The following is a 16,742-nucleotide window of genomic DNA, read 5'->3' on the forward strand; positions in this document are numbered from 1 at the left end:
CAGCTTGGACTCCTCTCCTAGTACCCACATTCAGCAATCAAGAGCTACAGTCCCTAGTACCACCTTCAACCTCAGTAGCAGGCAATGCACAAAGCATGTTCCAAATGATGGGTATAGTGGGAGAAGAGAGAGCATCAGGTCTTGGACTACACAGAATATAGCAGAGATCAAAGCTGTGTTAGCTGACTACTTCCAGATATTAAAAAGATGATACGTGTCTAGAAGCAGCACACAAAGATTCTCATTACCATAATATCATTAAGTATTTCTTATTTTGTCTGCTTCTACCCTCTTTCCCCTTGTACATCAAGTATATATGAACATACCTGCAGTTTAGAGTCATTTTCCAATTAGAGTAACATGCCATGTATAAGAGTGGGCTTCTGCACAGTTTGTAAGTCTTGATGTAATAGTTTGCTGCTGTAAGGAAGGCAATACAGCAATGGCTGCAGACGAAGATAGGAAGGTTGGCTAGTATATTTCCAGAATTCCTCTCCAAACTCTTTCATCTCAAGGTCAGTTCACCTTGTGAAGCCAGAGGTAACACAGACCCTTCCAGAAATCCAGCCTCTCCCTTCCTGTAACAACTATCGTCTTGCATATTCCCATCAGCAGCTGGGACAACCTAGCTGTAACTGCTTAGGGATATACTTTGTTATCAAATGTGGAACTTGGCCGAAACAGAGATGCAAATAATTCCTGGGGGAAAGAAAACTAGACTGTCATCTTGAGCAATTTATGAAGACTTTCCACCACTCTTCCCAGCATCTGAGCATTTAAGCATTTCAACATCAATGAAGACAACTAAGCACCACTGACATATGTATTTATTGAGTTACATTAGAGCATGCAATGCACTTAAGTGCATTACACTTCACAATTCAGTGAACAAATAAGGTTCGGTCATCAAGTCTCCTTAGACTGAAGGGGATCTGCAAGATAAAAAAAACATTAAGTTATGTTGGACAAACTTCATGCTCTAAGTAAATGTATTAGTATGTATGAATGCAAAGCAATAGAGAGAAATGTTTATGTGGTGGTTTAGTCTAGAGGAATTCCCCCTGTTATTTCCTGATGGTTTAAGATTCACACACCCTTCATGTGGCAAACAGAAGTGAAACACGGAACAAATCAAGAGCTGGAACAATACTGCACAGCATATCAGATTCGCTCTACATGCTGCACTGATAACTGAATCAATCTTGCTAAGGGCCTGAAAGAGAAAGGAATGCAGCTTTCAGATAGAAGCCAGAGAGGAAACAAGTGGTGTAGGCAACCTACCAAGGAAGGAAGAAAACCAAATTCAAATTGCTTCTCCACATTACATTGAACACAATCCAAGACCAGCTGTGCTCCATGACAAGAGTCATGCAAGCGGTTAGCACCAAACTCTTAGCTTGCCCCTTTATTCTATTACTGAGCACACTGTAGAAGTAGGATACTCCTCAAATTTATACTTGTACTTAGTTTCAATCATCAGTATCGCCACACAAAGTCCCTGCCAAGTAGACGAAACAGTGTAAATTCACACTTAGGTACCAAGTTGCCTATGTGCCCAGCAGGAACAAACTCAGTGCAGAGTGCCAAGCTAACACCTTAACTAATAAATTCTCCTCCCTGCCTACCCTACCCTTACCTCAATTTGGGGGCTAAGTACTGATTCCAGAGTGAATATTCAATGGGGTTAAACCACTGGATTTACTGCCACATACAGAATATATTCCAATAAAATGGGAGACATAGAGCATGCATGACCACTGTACCCTTTAGGTAACTATACCAAAAAAAGCATCAAATTCAACCTCCATCCAACTTCCATAGCTAAGATTTAAGCTACTGAGGCAAATGAAAATGTCTTCCATCTGTTCTGTGTACTTGTCCTTTTCACAGTCTTTCCAGAACGTTTGAAACACTGGCATTGTTTTCCCCTTCTTCTACTTATGTATTCATGTGCAGGCACAAAAAAACCAACCTCTTTCCACTATGAAGGAGTGAAAAATATCAGTTCTTATATAAATAGGCTAAGGAATAAGAAGCATCAGCAATTCAAACATAATCACATGTAAAGATTTGTCTTTCACATTTTCTTTTGAGCTGGTGCAATTACAGAATGGATGAAATGTTTAGGAAATATTTAACAGGTGCACACTATGTGCAACTTTTTTTTTTTAAGCTGCAAATGGGAACATGCGCTAGCTGAGAGTGGAGCTCTATTTGCACTGAAAAAAATCCTGCTCATGATTCCAATTAAATATTCAACATGCATCCTTGTTGACAGTGTTTGTTTCAAATGATTTTACCACCAGATGGCCTTTCAGAATACCCTGATGAAGGCCACCTGACTAAAGAATGCAATTCCAGTGTCTCAGAAAGTTTAGAACTGCCTGCATATTAGCAATAGGACCAAACCAGAGGCAGAATTACCAAGATTAAAACCAGGTAAATTTATCATTTCATTATTTATCTTTGTTGCAGTCATAGCTAAAGAACAGAAGTTTCCCCCCTCATGAAAAAAAAAAAAAAAAAGTGACTGCCACTTTTTTTTTCCCTTTTAAATTTGTTAGAAGAGCCAGAGCTCTGCTTTTTTTATGTGACTGTGTTATGCAGAAACCAGATAGTTGTAGGTTGTCACACAACAGAATTTAGTATTAATAGCATTAAGTACAAATCTTTTATTCAGTCTTTCTGCTTTAAGCGAACAGGCTGAGAAAATCCAGCTGGCCAGGATAATTAGAGCCACAGATTATCACATAATGATCACAATATGAAAACATTCCAAAAGAATGAAAAAGCTATCATTCTAGATTAGTTTGAAGTCATTTTAAGAGAAGCAGAGAACTCAATGTAAGAAATTTGTATCAAGAAAGGGGAGGAATTCTTTATTGAGTTGTCACATCGTGAGCTTGTACAGTTTAGTGAGTGTGTTTATTAACAACTACGACAAGGTTGAAATCAAGACTTTTTTTTCCTGGTGTTATGACAACAAGTAGGGGAGAACAAAGTTTTGTAGTCTTCAAACAAAAGGCAGTGTTAAGTGCTAGGAAAACAGTATCGTGAACAAAGTTCTATTCAAGCTTAATTCAGTATGGCAAAAATCTGAATATTAGTACACAGAACTGTATGCCATTGTGACTTTATATATATATATATATAAAATGTATATATTTAAATATATTTCCCCTCATGACTAGTTACCTTTCCCCTCTCACCAACTTCAAAAGACAAAAGCATGTGTGGAAGCTGTCTCTGTTTCTTACATTAAGATGCATGCTATGAGAGAGAAACAGCCTCTCCATTTTCTCATTCACTATACCACCACAAGTACATAAGTAGTAGATATAGATAGCCCAAAGCTAAACAGTTCAAGATGTGACAGCATCAACATAACCGTGATATCAGGCAAGTCTTACAGTTTAATACAAAAGCTTTGTCTCCTCTCCACAGCTGCGTGAGGAGGGAAAGGCCTGGCATCACTCTGTGCAAGTCTCCTATATCACACAAGTTAAACAAATTACGCAAAAGGTATTCAGGAGCTTTCTATTCTGCCCTTACTCCCTGCTCCGCAGTTCCCATATTTCTTCATGTTTTTATTACCCGGAGGTCTCTCGAGTGCAATTTGTATCCTTTTTCTTTGGGAGCACCTTTCTATTTGATCAAAAAGGAAGAACCTCCAAATAGAAGCGCAATGGTTCACTGAAACAATCTAACTTACTCTTGTTCTAATGCAGAGGAGCTTATTACCTGTAAATGCAGGTTACCATCATTTGGGAGGTGCAGACTCAAACACACCAGCTGCTCTCATGGCTTCAAAGTCCTTCATGGGATCATAGTTTTTATAGAACTCTGCATAAGCTCGTTTTCTGGGATCAGCAATTCCAAACTGGAAAGTAACACACAGAAAATTAAAGCTTGCAAAGCTTTATGAACAGAAATTTTTTTCTATTAGTGCTATGATTTGTATCAGTGGATATCAGTCTAAAAAGCCTTTGGCTCAAATTAGTAAAATATTACTTTGTTCCCGTTCAAATCCACAATTCAGGCTACCTGACCATTGGTCAGGAAAACAAACATCTGAAGTGAAACCTTAAAAAGAAAGTCCATTACAAGATAGCACATTACACTTTTAAGATCCAGAAACATGCCACCTATATTGGCACTCAAGTGTCCAATGCCCTCCCTGCTAATAGTTTTATACATAAAACATGCCATTATGGCAAGTTTTGTGCCTGTGGGCAGCTGCAAAACTGTAACTCTAGATAAAATGGCATCCTAAAACAATGTATTACCTTTGAGCTACACTGTAGGTCAACTACAGAAGTCTGGTAAAATTTTACAAGACTGCCAAGCCACTCTTACAGCTCACGGACATAAAAAGACACAATCCTGACTCCTTGGATACTCATTCACCCGAAGCACAGGGATATGTTAAAAAAGCCCCAAAAAATGTGAAGAAAAGTCCAAGGTGGGCTTGTCCAACAGTATCTAACATGTAACGAAGTAAATCACTACTGAGATCCACATTACTTGTTCTAAATATGGTCTTCTGCCTTACTAGTGTATTAATGCAGGGGTGCCAAATAAGGTATAAAACCACAGCCTATTAAAAAAAATTATATTGTAAGTCTGACCACAAACTAACTTGCCTACCTCTTAACAGATGTGTTAAGTAGATGTTGAGCTTTAACTATGCAAGCTTTTTGTTTCTGATAGACATTTGTTGATCTCTGAGAAGTTTAAATCGACTGTGATATTTTTGTGATGAACAACCTGAAATTAACTTAATTTCTGGTCACTTTTACCAATAGCTTCCTGAGTACTCAAATGCTGCAAATAGTATATGAATTATTTCAATGGGCAAACCAAGATCCAGTTCTTCCACAGTAATTCAAACTGTGCTGCTTGCTTTGTGTATGAGATCCAAGAATTATTTAGTAAAGGCACTCAAGAACAACTATCACTTTTATCTTTGTCAGAAGTCTCTTAAGGACCATGAAAAACAAACTCCAATCTGTAAGTGGGGTTTTTTTTTGAAATGTAATGCTCCCATTTCCATGATACTTCAAAAGAAAAGACAAAAAGACCATACTAGCCTTCCCCACACTGGTATCTTCAGTATGAAGAATGGGTTTTCCAAATTGCTTATGAGCAAGTTCTCTGAAATCAGTCTAGAGATAAAATAAGACTTTGACAACTCTCTCAAGTCTCGGATACCATGACAGAGACACAGACTATCTAGAGTTAATGTGCATCAATCATGTGAATGATCAAGAGCAGTCGGGGACTAGGAGACTTAAGGTTAAGTTGTCACGAATTGCGTGATCTTGATCACACAGCTTAAAGCATCAGGTTATTCATATCATTTTTTCAAATTAAGATTAGGAAGATTTATTTATGTTCTGGAAACATGCTTACAAAAATACATTACTAAAGCTTTCTGATGAACAGCTCAAACAAATCTCAACAAAAAAATATTATGAATTCTTAAGACACTCTAATGAGTCCAGTTTATAACTGAATGACTACAGAGCTCACCTTGTATAAAGCCGCACATCCCACAGATACAAAAAATGCCCCAAATAGGTGAAACTTCATCCGCCTGGCCAAAAGGCGCCGCATCTGTGGCTTAGGCAATAGTGCAGACGACATGGTGATTATATTTCCTAAATAAAAAAAAAAAAAAAAAACAGAGAAGAGAATTGTAGGACAAGAAGCTCTACTTAAATAATTTTCTGTGACTCTACTCAAGAAAGATTGTGCTTTCTGTATTGTGTAATAATCATCTTCACAACATAAGCAACAGCACTCCTATTTGACTTTTCAATGAGAATATTTAAAGGTCAACATTCAAAGACAACCTACTCATGACATGAATCTAAGTAAATTTTTATAGTCTTTACATCCAGTACCCATGGAATCAAGACTGGCCTTCGCTGTTCATACTAAATCCTTCCCTCCCTGCAGGGTCTATCATTTCAAGCCTGCTATCCTAGCATTTACATCAGAAGACATTCAGAACATTGATCACATTTTATTCATTTCTAAGGAAAAGCACATGCCTCTTGAACTAGATTGTGGTTTGTTTTTTTAAAGTAACTGCAAACCCTACTGCATTACAGGATTTTTTTTCTATTCGGTAAGATTTTACTAAAAAACCTACAAGACCTGAAGCAGGCTGCTCTCTTTAAACACAAGTTAAAGGTTCCCTCAGCTGGAAGCGGCTCCGAGGCAGTACTGCCCGCAGGCTGCTGCCCTCCACGTAGCCTCCGGCGCCCACAGAGTCACGGAGCGGGAGCGAAGAGCAGGAGGTGGCCCAGCTGTCCCCAGAGGCCTTGGTGCTGCCCACAGCCGCGCACGCTCACTCTCCTCTCGCATTTAAGAGGAACCATCACATACAGGCCCGTCGCCGTGGCCAGGCTGAGACAAGCCCCGCACTAGTCCCCCCTCACAGAAGGCGCTCCGGCCCCTCGCTGCCCTCCAGCAGGGCGGCCACCGCCGCAGGGCCCGTCCCCATCACTCTCAGGGACGCGCAGAGGTCACGGGCCGCCGCGACGGGCCGCGGGGCCGCGGCCGAGGAGAGAGCGGCGGCCGGCGGCCGCTGAGATGAGGGAAGAGAGGGGACGCGGCGGCAGGAGGAGGGAGCGCGGGCGCGGGCTCACCTCAGCGCGGGCCCACCAACGTCCTTCCGCCCCGCCGGCCGGGCACCCTCTGCGGCCCCGCTACGCCGCATGCGCGGGAGGCGGAGGCCTGGGTACGGCGAGCGGCTCGGCCCAAACCCGGCGATGCGCGCACTCCCGGGGCGGGGGAGGGGAGGGGAAGGGAGGGGAAGGGAAGGGGAAGGGAAGGGGAAGGGGAAGGGGAAGGGAGGGGAAGGGAAGGGAGTGCAGGGCCCGGCCTGGCCCGGCCCTGCGCGGGAGCCGCGCGGTGCGGAGGGGGAGCGGGGAGATCGGCCTCGCCGTGTCGGACCTCGCCACTGCCGAGCAAGAGCCGAGGGAGAAGGGCGTGCCGCCCACCTGAAGGATGCCCGGGGTGACACTGCAGTGCCGAGGGGCTCAGTGAGGGCCCTTCCCTCGCCTCAGGCCTCCTGGGCACCCAACACCCTCGGCGGGCACAGCGAGCACCGCGCCAGCCGGCCTGCCCGCCGCCGAGCCGCCTGGTTTTTCCCCGCTGTGGGCTCAGGCTGCTCCCGAGCGCGGCGCAGAGCAGAGGCGGGCGTGTGGAGCGCCCTCGGCAAAGCCTGCCGGGCCGGGCCGGGCCGCTGCCCCTGCGCCAGCCAAGAGCCCTCGCCCTGCCGTGTGTGCACCGCCCCACCGCTTCCCCAACAAACCGGTGCCCTCCGCCCGTCCCACACAAGTCAGTGGCTTTTCCAGATCTCCAGAGCGGCCATCAAACCCAAACGGCCGTAATACCAGAATACATGAAATAATAAACTTTATAGAGTTTGCTAAGAATGGTTGGCCAAGCCTAGAAACAAATTAAGCAATTTGTAATCCTTTCTAGATATCCCTTAGCCAGTTTTCGTACCTTTCTTGGAAATGAGGCACACGTGTGCTTTGCCCATGGTTTCCACCTAATCACCACCTGCATATGGTATTGTCATTGTTTTTATTCCTGAGGAGTCTCTGTGGGACTTACACTAAATGCTATAAATTCTTGCCTTGGAAAAACTGAAGCCCCTCCTGTGCAGCAAGGTATTCATCCAAGCCTTGCACTCCCTTGCCAAAGCCAGCAGATCCTGACATCAAATGACAGAGGAGATGGGCCTTTAAAACGGAAGAGAAGTTGCTTTTCCTTTGATGGGATTAAAGAAGAGGAAAGTGTCAGTAGAAAATTGCAGAGAGAAACCATACAGCCACGGCTACAAGCTGAGAGAATGGTCTTTGCAACAGCAGTCTGAATATGCAACTTGGACGATGTTCCTCAAACTGAAGAAAAGTTTGTTACAATAGTTGAGACCAAAATGAAGAATGTCTGCCCAAGAGTTTTTCCTGTGTGGATTAACACAAAAAGCCAAATGTTAATGATGTCATGCAGAAAGAATGACAAGATCTATCTATAACCTGATTATGGGGGTCTAAGGAAATACCCGGGTCCACAGGGTCCACGCTGTTCCTGGGGCAACCTCATGCAGTCATTCGGTGAGACCAGGAAAGAAATGGCAGGGAGAGTTGTCTAGGGGATCTTAAAAGCTCCACTCAACTTGCCCTCATATTATGCAATGTCAGAAAAAGAGGATATGAAATTAATTGGACTACAAGCATAGCGGGTTTCATGGCTACTATCATTATAAATTATATATGAGGAATTTTCCTATAAACACCAGTCTTGGTGGGACAGAATATTTTGGTGGATGGACCTAGGTCTGCAAATAAAAAAATCTTGATTGCTGTTTTCAATAGCTTACTTCATGGCTGGCCAGGTCATTAAATTCTTTTCTATGTGACCAGTTTCCCCATGTGCCTGAGATACTGCTGGCTAGGCATCTTTGTGTTATAGTTAAGATGCTAAATGAAGTGCTAATTGTTATTATTCTTTGACGTCATTACTGTGGAATATACAGCCAACTCCTTATTGTTCTGTATAAAGGGCAGTTTGGGACTGTGCAAATACGGGATAAAAAAAGGATAGAGGATACATTGGAGGAAGAGCCGTGGAAGGAGAGCAGAGATAATCGGCTCCATTAAGTCAGTGCACAGAGTTGCTTCCTCTCGCTCCAGTTTCTGAAGGGGTTATAAGGCTGAATGTGGTTTTGGACCTAAGTGGACCCCATGCATCCAAATGCATCAAAGCAAATAAACCTTCTGAAACACTGAGGCATACAACACAGAGACAACAGCAGTCCTTTCCTTCCCAGTCCACCCAGTCCCTGGAGATTCTGGCACCTGCTCTAGTTGTCTTTTGGACATATTAGGACTGGTTGCTCAAAAGGTGCCACAGTTACCAAACTAGAGTCTGCAGTCTTCTTTTCCTCTCCAAAATACCGTAGCACCAGCAACAGTTGATGCTTCTTCATGGTGGCCTTGAAAGGGATCATCTTTTGAGGAGTGAAGGAAGGCATTAATGCTAAATCATTTCTCGTTTATGCTCCATTGAAATTTAAAATAAAATTTACCTCTGACTTTAGTGAGAGAAAATTTAGGCAGTGAATCCTTGCCTTTTCCACAAAGAGTGCCAGCTGTGATACTTAGGACTGTACTTTCTGTGGTGTGGACTGGAGCCGACTAGGAACAGGACTGTGACAATCAAGTGATTTTGCATATGCCACAAAAAGTCTTTAGATAATCATAATCTGGATCAAATTAGAACCAAAAATCTACTGGAAAAAGATCACATGGGACATCAGCAATCCCCTGAGCCAGCTGCATTCCTTAATAGTTTATTATAAAATCTACCTCTCTATCACAAAAGAAAAAAAAAATTGAACAATGCTATGTGCCACATATGAAAATGCATACATTTGTGTTCCTCCTCCTGTTTCTGTGCCAGAAATTAACTAATCAAATGCTCTCTTACCACAGCTGTGTCGACATCAATCGATGGTGCTGTGGAACAAAGAAAGATATTGTGGCACAAGAAGTTATTTAACAGAATTGGAATGGCAGCTGTATGAAAAATAAGGGTGAATCAATGATTCCTAAATGGAAAAAGTCAAAATTAGTAGGGGGAAGAAAAATATTTTTGTACTTCCAAAAGGGCATTATAAACAAAGGAGAAAAAAAAAAGGCAAAAGTTCAAATTAGAATAAATGGAGCAGACAGGGATTTCACAAGTCTTTGTTGTTTTTATGCATGCTTCTGAAATAGAAAAATCGCAAAAAAAAGCAATTCCTTAAGTTTTGTTCAACTTGTAAAGAGACAGATTTTGGTATTTTTATACACACCAAATAGTGATATAATTACATGAATGATCCTGTGTTTGGTACCATCATGAGCTATATTGTTAAAAAAAGAGACTCAGCTATTTGCCAAGTTCCCAACTTGCGGTCAAGACATGGCTGATGTGTGCATTCGGGCCCAAGAACTAGAAAACACATCAGGTTCCACAGCTCAGACATTAACATTCATGTGATAATTTTTTTTCCACTTTTTTTTTTCTGAACTGGAGTGTGGTTCTGTATTAATTGTTCTCATTCTGAAGTCCTCCAGGTTCAGAGGGCCTATCTGAAATAGATACACTGCTTATTTCAGCAACAGGAAAACCTTGTTTCGATTAACTGGATTTTTAAACAAGTAATACACTATATATGTGTCATTCTTACCTAAAAGTTTGACTTAGACAAGTCTAACTTCATCATTCATTGCCAGAAACATTCTACATTATCATCTGATTTCTTAGGAAAAAAAACCAAAACCACTCCCACTGAAGCACCTCCTTCCGGTCCCTGTTCCTTGCTCAAATCCATTAAAATGATGCCAGGATTCTTTTGTCTTTTGTGTTTTAAATGTTATGTAGCCTGTCTGCAATGGAAATAAAGCCATCATCAAAGACAATGTTTTTATACTGTTCCTTCACTCCTCTGTATTTGCTGAGAGGTGCCTTACTCTGAGAAGATTTCTTCATTCCTAATCCTTGTTTCTCCAGACAGGAACCTGTGAAATTAAACCATCTTTAGAGACAAATACTCCAATCTACAGTTTAACCAGTCAACACACAAAATTGTTACATGTAGTTCAGTCTCTACAGCCCCACCTTAGCAACTGACAGCCCATCAGCTGTAGGCCACGAGCATCCCTAGCCTGCGTTCAGCTCCAGAAAGTGCCCTGGGTAGGAACAGCATGGGAGCAGAGTTTCTCCTTTTGAAAATGAAAGCAGGGACCACAACACGAGGACAAAAGGCCAAGCTGAAAAGGAGTGTGAAAAAAGTGTGAAAACACTCCTTTTGAAAGCACAGTTTGGTTGATGTGCTGTGACACAAGGCGAAATTCTCTAGCTCCAAACGTCATCTACCGTATGGAAACTATAGTATGGCAGGCAATGTCTGCATGACCTGCCCAGCAGTCCTGGTGAGTCTGTACACGCAAGCACCTCATACATTTACCAGTACTCTCCTTGATCCTGGATGTGTTACGGTAAGTCTGAGCAGAAGATTCATGTAGCCCTTCAGTAGTCCAAAGCCATTGAAACAAGGAGTGTTCTTCATACCTTAATAGGGTTTAGACCAGACCTTTTGTTAGCTTCTATTTTTCCTAGATGTGACCAGTGATCATCTGACCTCCAAGAAAGCAGAAAGTGGCCAACTGCTGCTGTTCCTACAGCTATGATTTTGTTCAAGGAGTTAATTCTCACAGAAAATGACAGACCAACTTATCTGTGGGTGTAAAACAGTGGCTGTGAAGTGGGAAAGCCTCCTTCAAGTAGAAGATCGGACTCACTCTCCACAAGGCACTACCTTTGGCCCCTTCCTTGGTTAGGTTCAACAGGCTTGCTCTGGGCAGCTCTTGGCTCAATGAGCTCCTCTCAGAGGAGCGAGCTGTGTAGAGAGGAGAAGAAACCTTGCTCAGGTTAGGGACTGCACACTGAGGGAGTGACACCTAAAAATTTGCAGCTGTAGGATTTAACCTAGAGACATCTATGCCCTTTATTCAACTTAGCCAGTACAATACAGAGCTCATTCTGACAAAAAAGACCGGCCCAGGTTATGTGTAAAGTGCCACTTTTGCAATTGTTTCCTGTGGCAAGTTTTTAGACCTTTTCTCATAGGTTTCTAAACCTCTCATTTTAGTCTGTTTTAATTCACGTTGAGGTGATGACATGGTAAGTGTTACGAGATGTTGCCAAGTTTTCCTTTCTGAGTCTGAAATGACAGTCTAGAAGGAGTGGGGGGTGTCTCTTTCAGATTTGTTGTGACTTGTATCACCATACTGCAGTCATGTCAACCACATTGTGTCCATTTATGAAAAGAGAGTTCATGAACACAATTAAAAACAAAAATAAAATAACAAGTACCCCAGAGATGATGTATTTCTTGACCTCTTTATGACCTGGTGAACAAATTGTGAGCCTGAAAGCTTGTCCGTTGTTTCCAATTACATCACCTGGTCTAATAAAAGATATCCCCTCTTCCTAAAAAATGCCATTGCTTTTGTTTATTTTGGTGTTGGAAGAACCTCTCGACTTAGGATTGCTATGTTGTGTAAAGGCTCCATAGCTTTTATTTGATATTCAATGGTACTGCAAATATAATAGATTTTCTTTACAATCGTAACTTTGGCAACACTTGAAGTCCCAGCAGTCAGGGAGTCTCTGACTACAAAATCCCCAGTGGAGCTAAAATCCATGTCAGATTGTGGTCCCAGGTTTGAAAGGTGAGGCACAGTCAGATGTGTGAGGCTTCCAGAAAGTAGTCAAATCATCTGTTCGTGTTTTTTTAACAAACTTGTTATTGACATAAACTTTTAAAAATACGTATACTTAAACCAGCCTGTTTTAACTTTACTGTTTTGTTTGAAATAATCTAATTAGGAAATTGTGGATCTCAGGTTTCTACTGCATTGAAATTTTTGAGCTTCATGATTAACAAAACTGGCAATAGATAACAGCATAAGCAACCTTAGTTAAATATATTTTGATTAAATGAGTTCAGGATACATTTTCCTAAGACAAATTTGGCCATGTTCAATACGGCACTACATGTAAATGTCTGGAAAAATTGCAGTGTTTTTCCAAGCAGGAGGCATGAGATTACTATAATCCATAGCCTCCACCACAGTATTAATTAGCATGGCTCGCTAACCGGGGACGTAATATTTGTAAATGAAACTCTAGAAGGGCATCAGTAAGGAACAGGATGTTGAAGCCAAATGGAAAACATGAACCAATAAAAAGGCTGAACTAGCTAGAAGTGCAAGCTCAGCCTTTGAAGTTAGTTCAAGTACTGCATGCTTTAATTTTGGTGTAATCTTATGATGGGGGTACAAACAAGAACTCAGAAACAGATTTTGTAACATTTGGCCCAATTGTAGATGAATCAGTTTGTTGATGGTTACCAACAATTGCACAGCCAGAGAAGCTGTGGTCTTTGTTAAATTAGATTGAATAATTGGCTTCAGTGGGAGTTTCGGGTGCAGAGCAAATGAAGTGTCACGGCCCTTGACTCTCGTAAGATTTCTTAGCAGAGGCTAAGCTTTTGCATTCAGAACAACCTGAATATGGATTCAGAGAAAATAAGTCCCTCAAGAGTTCATCTACTCACTCCCCTGCCCCAATGTGAGTCTGAAAATACTTAGTCATTCCTGGCAGATGTGCGTATCTTATCTGTTTTTAGAACCCCTCGGATGACAATAAGGATACCAAAAGCTCTCTGGGCAGTTTGTTTCCAATGCTTAACTAGTGCCTCAGAATACAATCTGTGATTAGTACGACATTACTTTGGCAAGCCCAACTAAGCCTATGTATTTCTGTGTTTTGATTTTGTTTTGCTTTGGGTTTTTTCAATATACTTTCATGTGGAGCTGCGATGGCAAAGCCATGCTTTCCTGGTGTTTCGCTCAAAAAAAAAAAAAAAGATCACTGTTTTCGTCCTTTGGACAGCTTTCTGAAGGCCTACTACTGCGAGGCGCTGAGCACCTCTGGAGATGTGAGTTAAGAGAACGAGTTTCAATACACTCAGCAAATTTCAGGATCAGGCAGCCAGGAGTTAAGATGATCTTTGAACTGGAAGTTCATAACTGGAAGATGAACACAATCACACACACTCTCCTCTTTTAGATCAAGCATTCAGTTCATTAGCTTGAAAACAGTAAATCATTTATCGTAGTCGTTAGTGAATGGCCCAACACGTGCTGTTAATTACTTTCTCATTTGGGAGAAAAAACACAGAGAAAGTTAATTTTTTTCTTGCATATGCTTTCTAGAGGAAAAAGAACTCCCAAAACGTGCATTTATTTTCTCTTTCCAGCAGCCGTGCAGACCTCTGGAAAGAGCCATATTCCTCAACAAAGCAAGTGTAATGGCTCTGTCCTCTCAAATGCAAGTGAGTACAAACCCAAACATTTTAATGAAACACAAAGACCTTCATTTCAAAAAAATACACAGAAGAAAATGGTTGGAATATTGTAGGTAGGAAAAAGATAATATACACCAAACCATAAGCCCTATGTGATTATGACAGTAAAACAGTTTACCAACAAGGTAATTTTATGCATATATGTGTATAGTGTGTATATATATGCACACAAGCAGACACAAATCCATGAAGTATAGATTTTATAGACATGTATACATGCCTGCACACACATATACACATACAAAACTGTAAAGGTGTAAATTACTCTACAGTTGTGACAGATTTGATTCCCAAAATACCTTTTTCAGGAATGAGTGGTATTCAAACTAGTCAGCGTCTGGGGTTTACAAAACCAGTACTGATCAGTTGGGTCTCACAGCTAGGATGAAATTAATTTGGTTGCCTACAGGTGAAAACTACTAAGAACGCTAGAAGCTTGTTGATTGCATTTACTGAGCCATAGGCACCATGGCCTATTATAATAAATATTTCCAATGAAATCTCTGTCAGTAAATAGACTTTGACAGATGGGGAATATTGCATAAGCTATTGTGTGCCTGTGCATTCCTTGAGTGTGATGCTGTGTTTTTTTCTTGCTTGCCTTGTCATTTGTTTCATTTAACTTTCTCATTAATGGCACAATTGCTTTGCTTTGTTCAAAAATCCTTTTCTGAGAAGCGAGTATTACTTTCTTTTTAAACTTCTTGCCAATAGAAGATTTTCAAATGCATATGGTAGAGAGCAATCATGTACAAGATTGTTTTAGAGGAAAAAGAAATATCTAAAATTAAAAGCACAAATCCACTTACATTTCCACTTTTCCTTTGACATGAAATGAAAACTTAACGTGAGAAATGCACACAGTTAATCAGCATACTCTGAACAAATACGTAATTAACATGTGGAATAAGCAATGCTGTTGTCAACACTTTCACATATGTTACCATGAAACTAAAATATTTTAATTAGTAGAGAAACAGAGGAAAATCCAAGTAAATGCAGCCTGCTCTTGGCATATAAATTAGCTTGGCTCAACAAATATTAAAAATAAGAGAATATCATCTATACCTTGACGACCCTTACCATACTAGGACAGCTTAGTTGGTACTGCATAATTGCAATCTGCTCCAGCACTCTGATAAATTATTACTTGGCAGAGAAGTATCCATCATGGCCATTGTGCAAATGCTTTACTAAATCACTGGTAGAAATCAAAATGTGTGAGTTCGTTTGCAGGTAGGTAGAAAGGGTAGACTTTGGTGTTTTGTATTAATCCAATGTGCTGGACTGACAGAATCTTATTTGAAGGCTACGTAATAAGAGGAAAAATAAAAAACTATATAGCAATACCATGTGGCTTCTGATTTGGGAACTACAGTTTAGCCTATTAGACATGGACCTGTTCCAAAAGTGCATATTCAAACAATCATGCATGAAGGAGTTGGAAACACAGATGTGAATTATAACTCTCTGAAATCCTGGGAATGCTCCAAATCAGGCCATTAGAGGTAGGTTTGAACTGTGAGTACAGATCCAGATCTAAAATTTTTGTTCAAACCTGTCTTTCCCTAACATTTTTACAGCAACTACTGAATGTATTAAAACCAGCAATGTTCCATAAGCTTAAAAAAAAAAACAGTTAACCCCGTCTTAGCTGTATTCAGACATGATTCACAATAACTGGCTACAAGCATTTCTATAAAAAGGCAGTAACAAAAATCATCAGTTGAATGTAATGGGACAGTTTAAACAGGTCAAATTCAAGACAGATTAGGGCAGCTCCATTGGCTACCTACAGCTGCACAGTGATCAGTTTGGCCCAGTATTTAACATTAGAAACATAAATAATTTAAGGATTTTCTTTTACAAGTTTGGGACAGAATTTTGAAACATCTGGTCTCTTTTCACACAAGCTAAAGCCAATAGTTTTGACTAGAGCAATAGGGTTGGGTGGGATTGAGGCTGGCCATTTCACAAGCGTACAAGTGGTAGAGGATAGAAAATGTCCCCAAGTCTGTAATACTGTATAGGGCTAAAGGCACAGAAGGAGCAATGAAGGGACACTTGCCATTTTTCAGTACTCTCAACAGCAGGAAACTGAGGATCCCACATTTATGAAAATACCCAGTTCATTGATGCTTCTATCTGTAGACTTCATTAATGCAGGTTTCTTTTTTTTTAAGTCAAACATATTTGCAACGTGAGTCACAATGATTCTTCTCATGTAAAAGATGTAAAAGGTGTGGCACAAACCAGTCTGGCCTCCGCCACCCAGTACTGTGTAATAAGAGAACCAATGATAGAAACTGGGTCTGCTGAATCTGGTCTGCTGCTGTGTCTGCAAAGCACCTGTCTTCATTGCTGATCTCAATGCCTGATGATTAAACACTAGATTTCCACACCTTGAAAGGGACAAACGAATCCACAGCTCAGAGTCTAAGACCGTTCCCCATTAATAGTACTTTAAGAAACAGCCACTAAAAAGAGATCATGAGGAGTATGGAGGCAATGGCAGAGCAGCATTGCACAGACACAAATGAGAAGGCATTTTGCCCCTTTTTAAATGGCCTGGTGACCACCTCTGTCACTCTTGTAAACAATTGTAGGTGTGCACCTTAATAACAGAATCCAGCACTACGTATTGTCAGGAACTCATCTTATAGTCTGATACTTTTTGTCATGCAGTAGCAGGAGAGAAGGCAAAGCAAAATGTATAAAGCCCCTTCCTGAAGCAAGTAGT

General features: G+C 41.0%; 1 protein-coding gene across 1 annotated transcript; it reads right to left on the bottom strand.

Moving 5' to 3' along the window:
* Nucleotides 1-809: 809 nt before the first annotated feature.
* Nucleotides 810-6,812, bottom strand: COX6C (cytochrome c oxidase subunit 6C). Its single transcript, XM_075495038.1, has 4 exons — nt 6,657-6,812; nt 5,533-5,660; nt 3,742-3,880; nt 810-932 (listed from the first exon to the last, which is right to left on the bottom strand). The coding sequence occupies exons 2-3, from the start codon at nt 5,644-5,646 to the stop codon at nt 3,761-3,763; spliced, it is 234 nt and encodes a 77-aa protein (XP_075351153.1). The 5' UTR covers nt 5,647-5,660; nt 6,657-6,812; the 3' UTR covers nt 810-932; nt 3,742-3,760.
* Nucleotides 6,813-16,742: the final 9,930 nt, after the last annotated feature.

This window comes from Mycteria americana, chromosome 2 (assembly GCF_035582795.1).
Source record: "Mycteria americana isolate JAX WOST 10 ecotype Jacksonville Zoo and Gardens chromosome 2, USCA_MyAme_1.0, whole genome shotgun sequence".
Lineage (NCBI taxonomy): Eukaryota > Metazoa > Chordata > Aves > Ciconiiformes > Ciconiidae > Mycteria > Mycteria americana.

Coding starts and splice junctions, on each gene's coding strand:
- COX6C (XM_075495038.1), bottom strand. CDS start 5,646: ATGTCGTCTGCACTATTGCCTAAGCCACAGATGCGGCGCCTTTTGGCC. Junction 3,881..5,532: donor GATGTGCGGCTTTATACAAG/GTGAGCTCTGTA, acceptor GTTACTTTCCAG/TTTGGAATTGCTGATCCCAG.